At 40.4% G+C, this 18730-nt stretch overlaps 1 protein-coding gene across 3 annotated transcripts in view; it reads right to left on the reverse strand.

Annotated features, from left to right (window-relative positions):
• Positions 1-18730, reverse strand: part of UBE4B (ubiquitination factor E4B) — a 123319-nt gene that overhangs the window by 35821 nt on the left and 68768 nt on the right. For all 3 annotated transcript variants that reach the window (XM_061160436.1, XM_061160439.1, XM_061160438.1), the window contains 9 exons: positions 12938-13079; positions 11391-11491; positions 10279-10393; positions 6912-6995; positions 3953-4009; positions 3159-3275; positions 2962-3060; positions 2474-2587; positions 672-870 (listed from right to left, as the gene is read on the reverse strand). In XM_061160436.1, coding sequence (XP_061016419.1) covers positions 672-870; positions 2474-2587; positions 2962-3060; positions 3159-3275; positions 3953-4009; positions 6912-6995; positions 10279-10393; positions 11391-11491; positions 12938-13079 — 1028 coding nt within the window. The remainder of the gene's footprint in view (positions 1-671; positions 871-2473; positions 2588-2961; positions 3061-3158; positions 3276-3952; positions 4010-6911; positions 6996-10278; positions 10394-11390; positions 11492-12937; positions 13080-18730) is intronic.

Here is an 18730-nt window from a genome sequence, read left to right on the forward strand (position 1 = left end):
GGACTTATTTAAGTGGATTCTTCCCCCCTCTACTCAGGAATCACTTTCAAACCCAATATCTGGCAACATAAAATATGGTACCCATTTCTCTTGCATTTCTACTTTTCTGTTTTCTAAATTTCTGTTTCCCTAAAGAATGAGCTTGCTCCCTTTACTACTGACAGGTATGAAAAACTGTAGCCAGATGAAACACCTGGAAGGAAGAGCTCAGACCAGGGAGTGTGGTACCGTGAGGAGAGCCCAAGGCTCAGCTCAGGACACTTGAGCAGCAGCTGCCATGTGCTGACTGACAGTCTAGGTGCGCTGGGCACCTTCTGGAACCTCAGTCTCCTTGTGTGCAACTTGTATGAAATAGAGCTGCTATTAAGATATTAAAGTTCTCTTCCTGATAATCCCATAACAGCAGTTTTAAGGGGACAGGAGTCAATGAAAACTGACCCTAAGAATGGAGAACAGGAGCAAGGGCAAGAGGGAGTTAGCGGTTGGGGGGAGTTGGCAGGTGACAGACAGGGACGCTCTAGCTGGTGTCAGACTCAAACTGTGGAATGTTGCTGAGTCCAGATGGATCCTTCTCATATAGGATGTGTATATCTATTCTACGTTTTTGTTTTTAATTAAAAGAAAACAGAAGGGTGATGTTCTCATGACCTAACAGTGAACACATCACTCACAAAGTTCAGCCAGCCAGTCATTCACATCTTCCATCGTCGCATTCACTCTGGTCTCGTCGTTGGGAAGCGTGATCCGACACCTTGGGTGGAATATGTACGTGGGGTCGACTGTCTCTAACTTGATCTTTGTACTAAGTTGCTGCAGTACCCAAAGGAAATTCAGCATGAATCCGTCCGTTGACACCAACCTATCGTCTGTCTGCGAAACAGAAAGTACCGAAAGTCACAATGTGAACAGGAATTCTGGCACAATTTTATAAGAAAGAAGAGCAGATTTTCATCCTCAAGTCAGTGAGGGGACATCCACGTTGTTGTCACAGAGCTCTGCTGGTAGATGCGATTTGTTGAGTGTTAAGAATCCCATGGACAGAGGAGCCTGGCAGGCTATAGTCTATGGGGTCGCAAGAGTCGGACACGACTGAGCGACTAACCACACAGTACAACTGTGTGTGAAGGGTTGTCTTTCACTGAATCTCCACCACAGCCTTAGAACTGAGTGATACTATTATTCACATTTTAAAGAGGAAGAAACTAAGGGTCAGAGAATTTACATGATTTACCCAAGATCCTCAAAATCAGTAAAGAGAAACACAATAAATGTTGTTTCCTTTCTCTTCTTTATTCTCCTCAAAAGCATCAGAACTAGTTTCACTGTGACTACTAGACGAACAGCTTCTCGGGCTGACAGTGTTAGTGCAATCCTGCTTCATGAATATAACACTTCTAATAATGATAGATAACATCTGCGGAGTGTTCACGACGCACTGGGCGCAATCCTAACTACACTAAGTCCATGAGTCAGTACTACTGTTATCCCCACTTGGCAATGAGGAAATAGGGGCACAGAGAACCACTGTCCCACTGCTGGCCGATGATGGAGCCCCAGCTGGAAATCAAGGTGGTCTAATAACAGGTCCGTGCTCCTCTCTGTTTTTTCTTCTGAGTAGAAATGTCATGCTGCTCATGAATAAAACAGCAAGGATGTCCTTGTAACTTCTCCACTCTGGTAAAGTGGTCTCAGTCACCAGTCTCCTGCATCAGGACCTGGGTCTCCTGGGATTGCCTCCTGTGCCCTGTCCTACGTCAGCCCACCCTCCAGGCAGCAGTCTTGGTGGCTTCCTTCCCGAAGATCCTCCTTGGTACAGCGGCCCACCTCTCCAGCCCATGACTCCCCAGTTTCTCTCCTATTCACTATCCTTCAGTCACAAAAGCCTGAAAGTGGAGCTTATTCTAAAGTGGATTCATTCCCACCTTTATGCATCACATAAATCTAGAAAGCTCGTTTCTCAGCCTTGCGATGGCTGGCTCTTTTGTCTTTTTTTAAAACTTAATCTGCATGCAGGATTTTTAAAAAATTAATTTCATATTTTGGCCACTACTTCCAGCGTATGGGCTCTCAGTTCCCCACACAGGGACGGGGATTGAACCTGCACTCCCTGCAATGCAAGCATGGAGCCTTAACCACTAGGGTGTCAGGAAAGAAGTCCTGGATAGCTCCTCCTTCTCAGCCAGGTATTTAACCAAATGTCTCCTCCTTGGACACTCCCGTGCCTTCCTTCTGGTGCCCCGACAGCTACTTTCAAGTCCTCTACCTTCCTTTATTGGCTTCATAGATTCCACGACAGTCTGAAATGATATATTTACAAGTCTATTCATTGACCCTATAGAACATAATAAGCTCCGCGAAGGCAGGAAGCTTGTCTCTCTGTATCTCCATTCCCTAGAATAAGGCTGGGTGGGAACTGAATGAGTTAGATGAAAGAATTTAACAAATACATAAAAGCAATCTTTAGGAATCTTACCTGCATCTGTGCTTTCTTCATATTGGCATTGACGACAGCTGCCATGTAACTAAGAGCGGCCTCACGGGTTTCCCCATTTAACAAGATACTATGCAGGATCTTGAAAAGCTCTTGCTGAAATTCATTTTATAAGGGAAGGAAAAAAAAACAAAAACTTTGTTTAAAAAAATGATTCCTTTCTGACTTCGAGGAAAGCTAAACTCCTTCCCACTTTTCTCCTCGCCCACATCCACTCATTGTAAAGAACTTGACTACAAGAACATAAGAAAAGTCCACATTCTACTGTGTCCAGAGGATCAGCATGAAAGCAGAATGTGGAGTGGAGGAGGGAAGCAGTTGAAGTTTTAATAAAATAGTCTCTGCTATTTCCTTTCCAGGATAGGACCAAATTACCTGAATTACACTGCAATTAGCCTCTAACTGTGCTGCTTTTAACTTCCGGAACTGAAAACATATTCATCTTTTGGATTCATTTTCTGAACACCTACCCTTCCCAGCTCCAAGTAATGCTGCAGAGACTGGCTCACCACTCGAGTGTTTTCCAGGGTAATGGCGGGCCCTGAGAAATATTTTTCCACCACTTTTGCCTGCAAAGAGAAAGCAGAAATCCAATCCACGTATGATGAACATTTGGGAAGGAATCTGAACATAAGAGCAGCAAGGTGGAAAACGCTGCTGTACTCACATCATCTTCTGCAAAGACGGAGAAGCTGAAGAAAGCCCCCAAGTATGAAAGTCTCTGCAGCTCCCGCCCAGAGCCAGGGCTTAAAGACTTAGGCAACCACAACGGCAAAGAAGCGACCTGGGAGGAAAACAGAAGAGGCCACTAAATCAGCAAGGGAGGTAAACTAGAGACAAACGGAGTTCCAAGCAGCCAGCCTGTTCGGTGATTCTTAGCCACCGACAAAATGGCTGCCATGTGACCTCCAAAAACACAACAGTCACAGATATGTTAGGATCCCAATCCATTTTTTTCTCATTTCAGATGGAGGAAAACCCTCTACATCTTTACAAGATACCATTTCTTTTGTTTGTTTTGACCCCACGGCATGTGGGATCCTAGTTCCCCAACCAGGGGTTGAACCTGCATCCCTGCATTGACAGGAGGATTCTTAACCACTGGACCCCCAGGGAAGTCCCTACAAGATAACCTTTTCATTTCTGTGTTTCAAGATATACTTTGATATCATTCAAATGAGCCACTGTTCAAAGGACTCAAGAAAATGTTTCTAATAGGATGTGTTATTCTAGCTACACAATACTTAACCACCCTAAAAAATTACAAAAGAAAGTGAATATCGTCAGCCCAGGAAATAATGCACATGACAACAATGTAACAGTTGAGAGTCACCCACATGGATGAATCATATCCACATCTCACGTCCCTCAAGAGATATTTTTCAGATACCATTACTTAAGGAATCTCTTCTATGCTACGTGTTCACTGAAAATATGCAAACCTATCGGGGCAGTGCTTACCAAATTGCACACAGGGTGTGTCTTTCCAAACTTGGTTTCACAGAGCTCACCTAAAGCCTAGAGACAAGATCAGAAAAGGTCATTTAAGTGTATTTCATCCTAAACTGACTGCCATGTGTAACATCAAGACATAGCTTTAATATGCTTTAATATGCTGCTATAAATATGTATGCATTCCCAACAAAGTACTAATACCTTCAGTGCTTTTCTGATGCATAAATACATGCATGTTGCTAAAAAAAAAAACCAAAACTTCAGATAAACAAAGTTAAAAAATGAAACTAAAAATCACTCATGAACTTTACCCTCAGAGATAACCTCTAATGATATTTTGGCTACCAGCTTTCCAGACATATTTTTTAACATATACACATAGAGATAAATGAGTATATTCTTAGAATAAATGGTTTTTTCATTTAACATCTTTCTATATAAGAAAGATATGCTTCATAAACACTAGATGGCTAGTTCTGCCAGTATTAAACAGGGTTATAAACAATTAAAATTTAGTAAGTTACCGGATCCACAATATAGTTGAAAGTATTCTTTGATTTCAAGATCCCTGGTTTTTTGGGAACCTCAATGTTTTCCTTTGGGGACCCGATCATTCTCATGTTAGAGAACCAGGAAAAGTAGCTTTTAGGCACATAAACACAGCTTACTATGCCACAGTCATACTAAAACCATTTTAACAGTGACTCTTAATTCCCTCTGTGATTTGGACGTTTTTATGAAAGCTGCTAAACCAACCGCTGGAAGCTTCTGAGTCAATGCATGCAGGCATGGACACATCTCTGAGAAAGAAATGTTCGCCTTGCCTGGAGCCAGGTTCCCAACTTTAGCTGCACTGTTAGGATCACCCGGGAAACCTCTCAAAGGCCAATGCCAGGCCACACCCTCACTACACCACCAAAGAACTAAATCACAATACTTGAGAGTCAGGTAGAGGTATTTTTAAAAAGATCCCCAGGTGATTCCAAGGTACAGCAAAGCCGGGATCCACCGACCTACAGGATAACGACCATGATTCTTTTCTGATCCTAGCTCCAAGGGTCTTCCTCTTCCTGCCTCAGATTACTGCCCTTTCTCTCTGGCTGCATAAGCATCAATAATGGCACAAAATAAAACTATTGTCTGTCATAATGGAGGCTTTTGTCTTTCGACCCAGAAGAACATTTTGTTGATATCTGACACTAAAAGCTCCTTACTGAAACATTAAGCTAATTCAAACCACAACAGAAAAGTCAACAATTCCAGGAGGGAATATTTACATAACACAGTGATAATTCATGTGAACTGAAAGATTTAATCACTGAACTCAAAGCATCAGATTATTCTACTTCCTTTTATGTGCCACAGACAGAACAACATATGAGGATTCACAGAATTTCGTGGGGAACCTGAGTAACATGTGCAGTGGGAAGAACGCTGACATAAATTCATTCAAAATTATTTTTCAGACCACGACTTCCTGCTTCACTTTTTATTTACCCAGTGTTGTGTTTAATGTTTAGCTTCTTAGCTCAGTTTTGATTTTCTGAAATAGGTAAATACACTTCTGTGTTCACATTGACCTTGGTGTAATATTTGACTGTGTTGCTGTGGTCTTGATTTTTGCAGTAGATTACGAGCACTTCTGAAATGTGGTGCTGGAGAAGACTCTCTTGAGAGTTCCTTGGACTGCAAGGAGATCAAACCAGTCAATCTTAAAGGACATCAGTCCTGAATATTCATTGGAAGGACTGATGCTGAAGCTGAAACTCCAATACTCTGGCCACCTGATGTGAAGAGCTGACTCACTGGAAAAGACCCTGATGCAGGGAAAGACTGAAGGCAGGAGGAGAAGGGGATGACAGAGGATGAGATGGTTGGATGGCATCACCGACTCGATGGACACGAGTTTGAGCAAGCTCCGGGAGTTGACGATGGACAGGGAAGCCTGGCGTTCTGCAGTCCATGGGATCGCAAAGAGTCGCACATGTCTGATCGACTTAACTGATGAGCACTGTGTGGAAAGGCGCCTTGTTTCATGGGCTCCTGTGTGCCCCCCGCTGGCACAGTGGGGGCCCTCAGGAAGCAATAGATTAATGGCAAGATGGAATCAAGTCAGTAGAATGAGTAAAATTCAACAGAAGCAGTGCAACACATTAATTTAAACAAGGCCTCAATTTACACAAGGTTGTCTTTATTCCTAGAGTTAACTGATTTCATGTTTTGATATTTTTCCTTCATACTTTTAGAATGAAAATTATTCAGTAAGGTTTCAAAGTACTTTTCTCACGAAAGTTTAAATAAGCGAATTCAGAGAAGAAAAGAGCATCTTATTTTCTTTCTGGTGGTAATATTTTCATGACAGTGGAGACCCCTGGTGAGAATCCAGCCGAAAGTTCTGTCCACAATTTACGCTTGCTCTAAGTGTCTGCAGGAGCTGAGAAGATCTGGGTTTTTCAAGTAAAGTCTGAAAGGAAGTGCACAGCCTCAGAAAATGGGGAAGATGAACAAGAGAAATCACTCAGCGATTTTCTGTACAAAGTCACTACATAAAGATAAAATTGTATTTCTTTTCTTAGTTTAACTCTTTTTAGTTGCATTTGTCTTAGTTCCTTTTTTTTTTGTTCCTAATTAGCAAAATTTCATCCTAAATACATTATGCTCATTGCTAGGACAATCAGAAAGGGTATCGTCAATGATTACTGTCTTCGTAAGCTACAGGATAAGGTGAAGTACATTCAAATGCCTCCATCACTGACTCCTGTCTAGGATTCGATGGTGCAATAGGTACCCTGCTGCTAACTGTCTTTACAGATGCAACAAACACAATGCATGGCCAATGCAATGCTTTCATGTTTTACATTTGAAAACAAAGCTGGTCGTGGACCTGAAAGAGAAGTGTAGGTTAAAATCATTTGGAAGAAAAACATCAACTGAATGGGTTACAAGAAAAAGAACAAAGTTTTACCATGAGGGGGTATTTAAAGTAGTCACTATCGAGGGAGCACTCTTTGGCAGCAAGAGCCAGGCCTTGTAAAATGGGGATAAAGATCTATAAGACAAAAAAAAAAAAAAATCATAAATATAAGTTTAAGAAAATGCATGTCAAATAAAGTGCCAAATCTGCAAGTCCAGGCATTTGCACAGCTTCCCCAAAGAAAGGCTGTTTTGCATAGAAAGGAGCTTAGAATCTAGCCACAGGGTGTTATTTTGTCTTTTTGCAAGGCTGATCTTAAAGTAATACAGCTGAATCCTCCAGAAGGAACAGGTTTTGGTGAACCCTAAACCTCTGACAAGACTCCCTGTAATTTAATAGAAACTCACATATTTGGAGTTTGCTGTAGGACTCTGCAGGGCTCCTTGCTCCAATCAACTAAACGCTGCACATCTCAGCAATGCATATGTTTCCAATTACCAAGCATCTACAGCCTATAAAGAAACTGGACTCAATGTTCCAGCCTTTTCTCAACTCTGTCAACATTTAAAGAATTTTTTTGTTGCTATCCCCACATCTACATTTAATTCTTTCCACCTTTCCCTGTTTATTATGAAGAGAACAAGAAAAACAGACCAACAATGGCTATTATTTCCTTAACTTTAATTATGTAGAACAAAAACATGACTGGTAAATGTTGAAATTAAAAAAAGAAAACTGTATTAGAATGCTTTAACTCCATAAAAGGTGTAATTCATACAGTAACCTGATGTCAGAACGTAAGGGCACTGAAATCTGAATGTTCATCATTAATACCAGGGCACAGGGAAACCCTGCAGAATCTGCTCAGCACAGCCCATCTTTAAATTTCACAGTGCACTCACTAAGCAGCACATGCAGGGAGCTGATCGGGATTCACAATTAATAACATTAAGCTGAAAATGTTGTAAACAACAGCTGACAGTCTGAATACCAAGGAACCAAAAAAGGGAGTGTTCTTAAAAGCAACTGGAAAAACTTGAAAAATTCTCTTTCCTACTAATTTCATCCCGTTGTCTGGAGCACCTATGTCATTTAAGGGGCACAGTATTAAAAAAAAGGTGCCCTGTGTTACAAAGTGTCTTGAGATAGCAACACATCTCTTGAAGATAGATCACTCTAGTTCTTGCAACTCAAAACAATCAGGGTAGAAGTAATGAGCTTTCCTAAGTGAGCTAAAAATGGAGACGTAATGCTGAGATGGAGGGGTGGAAATGCCAAAGAAATAAAGGAAAAAAACAAACAGTAGTTCTAGAATCACCAAAAATAAATTTCACTATTGATCATCTAGAAAAAAGTCTCTTTTTACCCCCAGGAATGCTATTAAGTAAAACTTGGGTTCAATTTACAACTAGCAGACAAAATATTACTAAACATAGTATTTTTCAAATATCAAACAGAATGTCTGTGTGACTTACATATTTTAAGTAATTCTATTTTCAAATAAATACCTCCCAGCACTGATAAAAAAGGCTCCAAGTGTTCATAACCAATTCTAAATTCTAGCTACTGTCTATTTATGTTTATCTGTGAACATCTCAAACATTAAAGGCAGAATGAAATTTCAATTCAAAGATCTAATACTTCAGATCTACCACAATCTCAAGACAAAAAGGTAAAATGCTGTTTTTCAGGTCAGCAACTCCACTGGAGTCATCCTTGAGGAAAAACAAACGGTGACACAGAAGACAAGACAAGGGATCAGAATTCTGTGGTTAAAAATAAACAGGTGGACAGTGACTGCACAACACTGAGAAGGTACTAAATGCCATGGAATGGGGCACTTTAATGGCTGATTTTATGTTATGTGAATTTCACCTCAATTAAAAAAAAAAAAAAGAGGTCATTTCATAGCTTCTATGTAAGTTTCTTTATGAATAAAATAGCATAGAGTACCTCTGTTAGCTGATCCCTGGGCTTTTATACAGTTAAAACTACTCTGGATTCTTTAAATGATGTCTTTTCAAGTAAAAGTATTCTAATTTATGCATACTACACATAAAGTATAATGTATCACTTAAACCTTCCAATACAGTTATGTATTTTCATCAAGAGTTCTCTTAACTTTCTAGAGGAGGAAATCTCACTATAATGCCTGAAATATTCCTATAAGTCAGTAAGACCATCATCTAAGATGTTGTTCAGTCACTAAGTTGTGTCTGCAGGTGATAAATTCCAAGTACGGAGCACGCAACACCGACTGGGAATTTCACTGCTGTATTCTTCTTTTGCTAGTATTTTGAAAACACACTTCCTGAGAATTCAAAGGCTTTAAGATGAATAGTTACAAATAATATTAGGTATAAAAAAGGCAAAAAAGAATCATATCGTTTATAGCTATTCTCTCTCTTACTCCTTCTAGTAGCAAAAAAAGAAATCACCATACAGCAAATTTTAAGAAAGTCATAAACACCCTTTCATCAAGGGAAACAGCTCTGTGCAAGTTGCTGTGGCAAAGTGCTTACTTTACAACACAGGTCACAGGCCAGTAATCAACATTCATGCCAAAGTTTCACCTTGGAAAAAACCTTGGAGACTAAGTCTACTGAAGCGAAGTGAAGTGAAAGTCGCCCAGTCATGTCCGACTCTGCGACCCCATGGAGTCCATGGAATTCTCCAGGTCAGAATACTGGAGTAGGTAAGCCGTTCCCTTCTCCACGGGATCGTCCCAACGCAGGCCTCATGAATTATAGGAGGATTCTTTACCAGCTAAGCCACCAGGGAAGAAACCTTTGAGACTAAGTTCATTAGCTATTATTATTATTAAGCTTTATTATTAAATATTGCATATCTTCATTTCCACTTGACTTTACACAGCAGGATACCAAAAAACGTATGGATACTTAATGAATGAAGTAATCCGTAAGATCTGAGATATCATTCCCAGTCCAATAACAAGAAGACATTCTACTGTGACATGCGGACGGCCGATGAACTAATCAGCTAAATCAGCTAGGTCTCCTGATTTATTTAATATTAATCTTTTTGTAAATTTAGAGAATTAATTTTCAACACTACTTACGCACATCATGTCTTATACTATCTCTTGGTAGTGTTTTAAAAGCTCGAAATCAGAGACAGGACCTTATAGTTCTTCTAATCTCCTAAAGAACTTAGCAGACTGTGTTTAAAATATCTTGATGCTTGACTAATGAGTTGAAATGGACACATGATCTGAACAATGCAGCTGTCAATCTGATCTCCTCAAGGCAGGAACCTTGGGAAGCGCTCTCTGAGCAAATAACGTGTGTTATGTTCAAATTCTGGAACCTAAGATTTCAATATATGGTGTCTCTAGAAATTTACCTTGGCAGAAAAGCTTCTATGCCAAATGTTTCAATAGTGAATACACAAAACCTACCTGCTTGAACACTTCTTCATCCTGGTGAGTGGTTCTCACCAGCTCCTGGATGAAGCCATATGGTAGGTTCCTACACAACATGTACGGCACTAGGAAGGACGGCTGCTGCAGGGACCTGCGGACCCAGAAAGTCAAGGGGTCTGATGAATCAACTCGTCACCCAGTTAACAACAGGACACACAAAATACCATACGGCTGACACTCATAGGTCAAGCTTCAGATCTCCCAAATAGGCCACACAATAGATAGTCAATAGTTGAGACAAAAGATCACTCTTCTTACTGTTAAAACAATCACTTTGTGGGCTCTTCAGTGAGAAGTTATAGGAAGTTTCAAAGAATCCATCTTTTTCTCCATACAGCTCTTTAAGAATAAAGCACTAGAAAAACCAAAGTACTTTATGTCTCTTTTACTTATTTATGTCTCATCCAACAGGGGGGGGGAAGATTAGCAATAGCTAAAGATTTTTTTAAGCTCTTATGAACTCTAACCATGGGGATAGTGTTTTTAGTACATGTGTATCTTTTTTTCTTTTTTCTGACACGTTTCAAAAATGGTTATGATACAGAAAATAAGACAAGGTGATCCAGAATGAATAAATACTGCAACTTTGCCATTTTTCCTTCAAATATTTTTCATAATGAAATACAGAAATATTCTTTTGTTAAACTTGAAACTTTATGGGATCCTCCAAACAAAAATTAATAATGTAGGACATTGTGGGTGATCCCTATATTACCTATTCCACCACCATTCTTTATTGCTGGATAATAGAAATTGATTGTATGACACATGGAAAGTGAGGCTCTGTACATTTTTCCCAAGTATCTGTACTGCTTTCAAACAGCTGCTTTTAAACTAAGTGAGTAATTTCTTGCCCTGATGTCAACACATTTCAACCACACAATCTATCTCAATAAAGCACACGAAGTGTTTTATTTTCATAGTATTTCAGAGAAACAAAGGGACCTCAGAGACCATCTTGTCAACTGCTTATTTCACAGGTGAGGAAGTGAGCTATGCAACGTGGTGCAACATGGCTGGGCAGCCTGTGTCCACGGAAGGAGAGGCCCTCTCCCTGCAAACAGCAAGCACACACTGGTTGCTCATACCTTGGCTGTGTGAGGGACCCCTGGAGTACTAATGCAGTGTGGGATATGCACTGTGAGCGGATGTTGCTCAGAAGCTGGCTGACTGCTGGCTGGCTGCACATCTGCAAAGACAGGTCGGGGTGAGGACTACAAAGACAAACAAAATAATCCCACGCAGTTGAAAACTGACAAAAGAGTCAGAAGAGATGGATGTGCAGGAAGAGGCATCCTTTTCTCTTCCTTTATTGATAATGAACAAACTAGATTAACTGCATCATCCAAGCATACTGCCTCCGCTAAAACCTAGTTAGAGGAGACGCAGAGGTTTGAGGTGACCATGCAGGGGGTTACAAAAACAGGCCCACTCTCTTTAAGGTTAAGTGCAAAAAACCCCAAGAGGCCCTTCACAAATATGAACTAACATGCAGAGAACTGGATTAATTTCTAATGGAAAACCAGAACTAGCAAATGAATTGGGGAAGGAGGGGAAATAAACTGGGAGATTGGGATTGACATATACACACTATATGTAAAATACATAATAAGGACCTACTGTATAGCACAGGGAACTCTACATAATACTCTGTAATGACTTACATGGGAAAAGAATAAAAAAAGAGTGGATATACGTGTACGTATAACTGATTCACTTTGCGGCACACCTGAAACTAACACAACATTGTAAATCAACTACGAAAGTGAAAGTGTTAGTTGCTCAGTCCTATCCAACTCTGCAACTCCATGGACTGTAGCCCACCAAGCTCCTCTGTCCATGTGGATTCTCCAGGCAAGAATGCTGGAGTGGGTTGCCATGCCCTCCTCTAGGGGATCTTCCCCACCCAGGGCTTGAACCTGGGTCTCTAGCATTATAGACAGAATCTTTACTGTCTGAGCCACTATATGTCACTGAAAATTTAAAGAAAAAAAAATAAATAAAAGAATGAAAATGAAACAGGATTGAAATGAGATATTCATTCAGAATGAAATAGTAGAAAAAGTGTAGCTCTTGAGTTTAAACCAACTTCTCAATTTATGTGACTCTGGACAATTATAGGTATCCCCCGCTTTTTCAAAGTTCACTTTACGCTGCTTCGCTTTTAGGGAAGATCAATGGTAGTATGTATTAGATCCCTCTGAGGTACATTTGCTTATTAACATAATGAAAAAAAAATAATACTTATATTACAACGGCCTAATGAACAACTGTGAAAATCTGAGTTCATGGAGACCTAGCAAAGTGTGTGATGGTTGACAGGTACTCTATAAATGTTTTATTATGATTTCGACAGACTATGAGAAATTATCACAGTGTTAAGTCATTGGTGATAGTAGTATTTGGCCCTGTCACATCTTCCCTCCCCTAGGAGGTGAGTTCCAGAAGCGCTGGGATCTTCATCTGTTTTGTTCGTTAATCTAGCCTGGCTTCTACTGTAGTGCCCGACCTATGAGATGCTCAGTAAGCGCTTTACTGATTGAATAAATAAATCTAATTAGGGGCTTAGAAAACAATTATTTATCCAATATATAACCAGGTTTTGTGGGTTTTAAGTCAATCTATTTCATATTACCTTTGGTGCTTTTTTTTCCTCTATTCCAACTCGGTCAAAACACTCGATGAGGTAGTTCAGCATGTCTGTCTCCTTGCACGTTTCAATGGTGAAATGGTCGCTGTAGGAATCCCAAGTACTTGCCCCACCAGAGGCTCCCAGACTTTGGAGAAAAGAAAAGGGATGGTTTTGATCCGTTCTCAGTAAACCACAGGACAGAGCTCGCACTGCTGTGGCAGAAAGCCTGTTAGGGTCCCCGCACCCAGGACAAAGCACAGACCCCATGCGGCTGCGCCTGGAGCTGACTGCGGCTTCACCTGCTCCAAGTCCAACAACAGAGAGTTTTAGGAAACATTTTATTGACCTAAGAAGAAAGTTTGTCCAGAAATCCAGCATCTCATCTTCTCAGGAACAGCAGCTTACAAAACCAGGAGGACTAAGAACTGGTACTAAGCACCAGAAATTTGAAGGGATACCACATGTATGTACATCCAACTGGCCAGCTGTGCGCGGGCTGACTTGCAGGTTAAAGCCAGCCTTGCTGTTAGGCAAGCAAAGTCTTTAGGAGTGAAGTTACAAGGGACTGACAAAACACCCCTCCCTCCTTCCTAATGTCTAGCACACATCTCAAAGCCTTTATGCAGCATTTGGCAACAGGACTAGAACTTAGGAAAACTGTCCAGTTAGAAGGAGATGTGAAAATACTTGTTATCAATACTAATTTTCCAAAATGTTTAGTGAAAGGGACAAAGTAGTATTAGTCAAAACAAAACAAAAATGTTGTGCTAGGAGTATCCAAACTTGCATTCTATCCCCAGCTCTACTGCGTACTTGTTACCTGAACCCAGAACTTCCATCTCATCTGCACTGAGGTTAAATGAAATCATGTGGAGGTATTTTGTCAAACACAGGCAGGACACAATGGGAGGGCCCTGTTTCTATTAAAACTACGCTCTGAGACCATTATCATGAGGGTTAGGTGTTAGGAAATCAAAATTTAGATTGATTATCAATAGGTCAAATACCAAATGTGATGTTCAACTCACAAATTTGATAGACATAAAAGATACAAAAAGATTAACCATGGCATAGGAAGAGGCCATGAATTTTGAAATGAAGAGGAATTAAAAGATATAAACTTAACAACAACAACAACAAAAATTACATGTGAAAGATGATAAAGAATCTTGGAATGGTATTGGAATATTTCATTTAAAAAAGATGAAAACAGGTGGTCCAGTGTTTAAGAATTTGCCTGCCAATTCAGGGGACATTGGTTCAACCTCTAGTCCAGGAAGATTCCACACGCCAAGGGGCAACTTGAGCTTACGCGCCACAAGTACTGAAGCCCACACACTCTAGAGTCCATGCTTGGCAACAAGAGAAGCCAGTGCAATGAGAAGGCCCAAGCACCCCAACAAAGGGTAGCCCCGGCTCATCACAACTAGAGAAAGCTCAACCATAGCAATAAAGACCAGGCACAGCCAAAAATTAAATAAATAAGTAAATAAATAAAAAGATGAAAACAATGTCAAGGCTTTAAATCCAAGGCTCTCAGGCCAGAGACTTGTAAATCTACAACTTACTTCCTGTACAAGTCTGACAGAGGGCGGGGAGGACAGGAGGTTGAGAAGCAGCCAGTGCCCTCCTGACTGGGCAGATAAGGGACCCACCCTCAAAGTGCCCCATCAGAGACAAAGATGGGCAGTCCAGGGTGGGAAACATCAAAAAAAAAACAGAAACAATTCTTGTGCCTTAACATCAGTTAGAAATACATTTCATGAATTAATGTAAGATCTGGTATCTGTTCGTTAGCCAGACAACAGAAAAATGAGGACTGTAATAAAGCAAAGCAAAAAAAAACAAAACAAAAAAAACACCCTAACAAAACAGAAAAACCCACCCATAAATATAAGAAGTATGGTGAAACCGCAAAAGGAGAGAGGGGGGAAAAAATACTTAGCCTTTCCTGCAGCCATCTCACTCTCAAGCTATCTGCCATCCTTCCCTCTTCCATCTGAGGTTCGTGACTCCATTCCCTGCACTTCCCAAAGATGAAATTTGCTGATTCGAGTTTGTAACTATATACAGTTAAGGTTCATCTTCCTTTGAGAAGCTCTCATAGAAGCAATGAAAATAGACCTTCCTCATGTTGAAAATGAAATATTTAAACTAAATATTTCCCTAATAATAAGTTCCATCTTTCTCACATGTTTACATTTCTGAAATGGAAAGCATCTTATATTTGATGTCAACAGGTCCTTGCTGTTTGCAACGAGCCAGTCTAATGCAGTGTGCCCTTGATCAACAGTGGGGGTCAGCATGCATCGACGGTGGCTGCTGACTGAAACTGGGCTCCACTCTTAGCCAACACACCCCCTTTCATTTTGACTTAGACTTGAACACCTCAAAGTCAACCAAAATGCCTTCGCAAGCATTTTGCAAAGACATGAAAAGACATGACAATTGTGTGCAGAGGACTGCCAGGCAAGGCAAAGAAAGACATTCAGAATGTATCAAGAGAATTTTCAAAGCTGAAAGAGGTTGATGTATGTTGTGATCATCTGTTAGGCACCAAATAACACTTCAAGGGGACTTTCAAGAGAAGAGAAAGAAAGAAATGAAACAAGAGTTTAACCAAATAGTAAACACAGTAAAACCCAGTATCTGTCAATGTTTCCCAACTATGAGATCAGTCTTAAGGATGTTGAAGTAGATCGTGAGCAAGGTTGTCAGTCAGCCTCACCAGTGCTGGGCATGACTGCCAGTGGTGAAAACTGGTTTACAGGGTCTCTAGATTCGAACTCAGAGAGCTGAACTCAGGTTCTAAATGTGATCCTGAAGGAAAAAGGTGTGTACAGTTTAAACACATTAAATTTATGCTATCAATAGACATTTTAAAAAATGTTTTAAAACAGTATTTCATTTTTTCTCTAAAAATGTTGCTACAAAATTCATGATGCCTTTACAACTGTGACATGTGGATTATGACACTGGAAATCGTCATATTTAAGTCCTAAGAGTATCTAGAAAATTATACCTCCTTCTGGGAGAATACAGGAACCATTTTCTGATAACTACATCAACAATCCAACTGAATAATGTAATTACTTCACATGATGTAAATACAGTGGAATCCTTCCAAAAACACAAGGAAAATATATCTGGAGATTTATATATGCATCAGATCTGTGCAAACTGAATCTCATTTTAAATGTACCCAAAAATGTAGTTTCCTAAAAGGCTTCTCTGGCAGTTCCTTTTCTTCTGTGATGGGAATAATCACTCCCTATTTTCCTTTTTGGACGCAGACTTTGGAATGGCATATTTTCTCAATGCAAGGAAAGGGAGAGCTGGGCAGGGATAAGCAACGTAAACCCCCCGAGCAAATGTCTGCACTGTTGAAGATCGTGGGGGCAGCACCTTAATGAAACAGATCAAGACCTTGTTCATGTGGCAATTACATCCTCTATAATGTAGACATTTTTAAAAAAAAGTCTTTACTGAATTTGTTACAACACTGCTTCTGTTTTATGGTTTGGTTTTTTGGTCCCAAGGCATGTGGCATCTTAGCTCCCTGACCAGAGATCAAACTTATACCCCTGTATTGTAAGGCCAAGATAGGACTGTCAAGGAAGTCCCCTGAGGAGAGATGGTTTTTTAAAAAATAATATAGAAGTGCTATGAAGAAATGAGTATAGATGTCAGAAAGAGGCAGGAAGAGTGTGTGTGTGTGTGTACACATGGAAGATGTGTGTGTGTGTGTGTGTGTACACATGGGAGATGTGTGTGTGTGTACACATGGGAGATGTGTGTGTGTGTGTGTGTGTGTGTACACACGGGAGATACGTACATGTGTGTTTATACACAGGAGATGTAGAGTCCTAGGCTTTGGGTCTAACCCTGTGGGAGAAGGGAAATCACTGAAGGTTGGAAGACAGACATGGTGGGAAGATCCTGACTTATGACCAGTAGAAATAAGGGGAGAAATATCAACATTTTTCACTATTTTGGGCTCAGTCACTCAGTTGTGTGCATTTGCTAGTTTACTCTTTCTCTATTCACACAGGCTCATGATGTTCAAGATCTAATCTCCTTCACTGAAATATCTAAGCAATGAAAAAAGAATCCCAATAAACAAAAGAAAAAGAAAAATGTCTTTCTCGTCACCAACTTCCTAGGAAACAATTAGAAAACGTTTCCTCAGAATAATTACTTTATCTTCTTTTTTCCTGTTATCTTTATTATAAGAAAACTCTCATTTCACTTATTTTCATTCCTTCAATAAGTAGCTCCTTATAACTCATATAGCTTTTTTCATAGAGTACTACAAAACATTCCATCCAGAAGGAATGTCGTCTTTCTTTTATTAATCCTTATCATAACCACTATAAATAATTAATACAGGGCTGTATGTCCCAACTATCTCTCAAAAGATGTACAAGCCCTTGACTCTACTGGGCCAGTAGAAAGGGAGACCAATACAATCCCTGCTGACAGCTGCTTCTACAGCACTGACCTTACTGGACAAGAAGAAGGTGTTAAAATTGCTTACTTCCAAGTAAATAAAATTCTGAGATCAATTAGACAGGGGGAAAGAAAAAGTTCTTTGCTGATCACCCAAATTAATTAGAATTTTTTTTTTGCTACTTCTTGGTTCTGACCCTATGTGCATTCTCATGTTCTTCTCTATTTGTTTCATGTGTTAAATATGATTATGCCCTGTCCTTTTACATTCCTTTTGATGTCTATTCAGAATTTATAATTTCTAAAACCTGGACAGATGAGATTTCATTTTAACAGACAGCAAAGTACCCGCCAACCAACCGGAGTGGAATTTTGTACTTAAGAAGGAAAATGTTGGCACTTTCTTGCCAAGGAAAAGAACACATACATAAACTCTGGGCAGCAAAATAACTGCTAAGAAATGAGAATAATCCAAGTCCTACTGGGCAAACAGGGAGAAGTCAGAGGCAACTCGGTGTGCTGGGTGGCATGTGAGATCTGGACTCCAGCTCTGCCTTCTTCTAATTATGAGACTAACTTCCTTGAAGGTTATTGCTAAAGCTGAAGCTCCAATACTTTGGCTATCTGATGCGAAGAGCTGACTCAATGGAAAAGATCCTAATGCTGGGAAAGACTGATGGTAATCGGAGAAGGGAGCGATGGAGGATGAGATGGTTGGATGGCATCACTGACTCAATGGATTTGAGTTTGAGCAAGCTCTGGGAGATGGTAAAGGACAGGGAAGCCTGGTGTGCTGCACTCCATGGGGTCACAGAGAGTCGGGCCTGACTGAACAACAACAACAACCACCTTCCTGAACCTGCCCACATTTCCTTGCAGTAACTAGAGGCCCTGCTGTGAGGATCAGAGGGATAACGTACGCACACGGCTGACAGAGCACCTGGGACATGATGCTCAGTAACTATTCGCAGCTATGAGTACATAATCAGTAAGTAAGTTTTGTTTCTGCTTGTAGGTGTCAAATCTAGATCTGAGACAAGGCTGGATGTTAGAAGTCTAGACAGGAGTTAGGTAAAGCAGCATGTGATCTGATATCTTTGTTAGAGAAAGCTGGAATTAAATAGGCAAGGGAGAGACAGTATTTCCCCCACAGATAACTTACAGTAAAACAGAAAACAAAGCATTTTTATCATGTATAGGAATTGACTCCTAACAAGGATGGCTGCCGCACTACTATGATCATGGAAGAGGATGTCTGTGCATGCGTGCTCAGTCGTGTCCGACTCTGCAGCCCCATGGAGCCAGGCTCCTCTGTCCATGGGATTCCCCAGGCAAGAATACTGGAGT

This window comes from Dama dama, chromosome 14 (assembly GCF_033118175.1).
Source record: "Dama dama isolate Ldn47 chromosome 14, ASM3311817v1, whole genome shotgun sequence".
NCBI classification, from domain to species: Eukaryota; Metazoa; Chordata; class Mammalia; order Artiodactyla; family Cervidae; genus Dama; species Dama dama.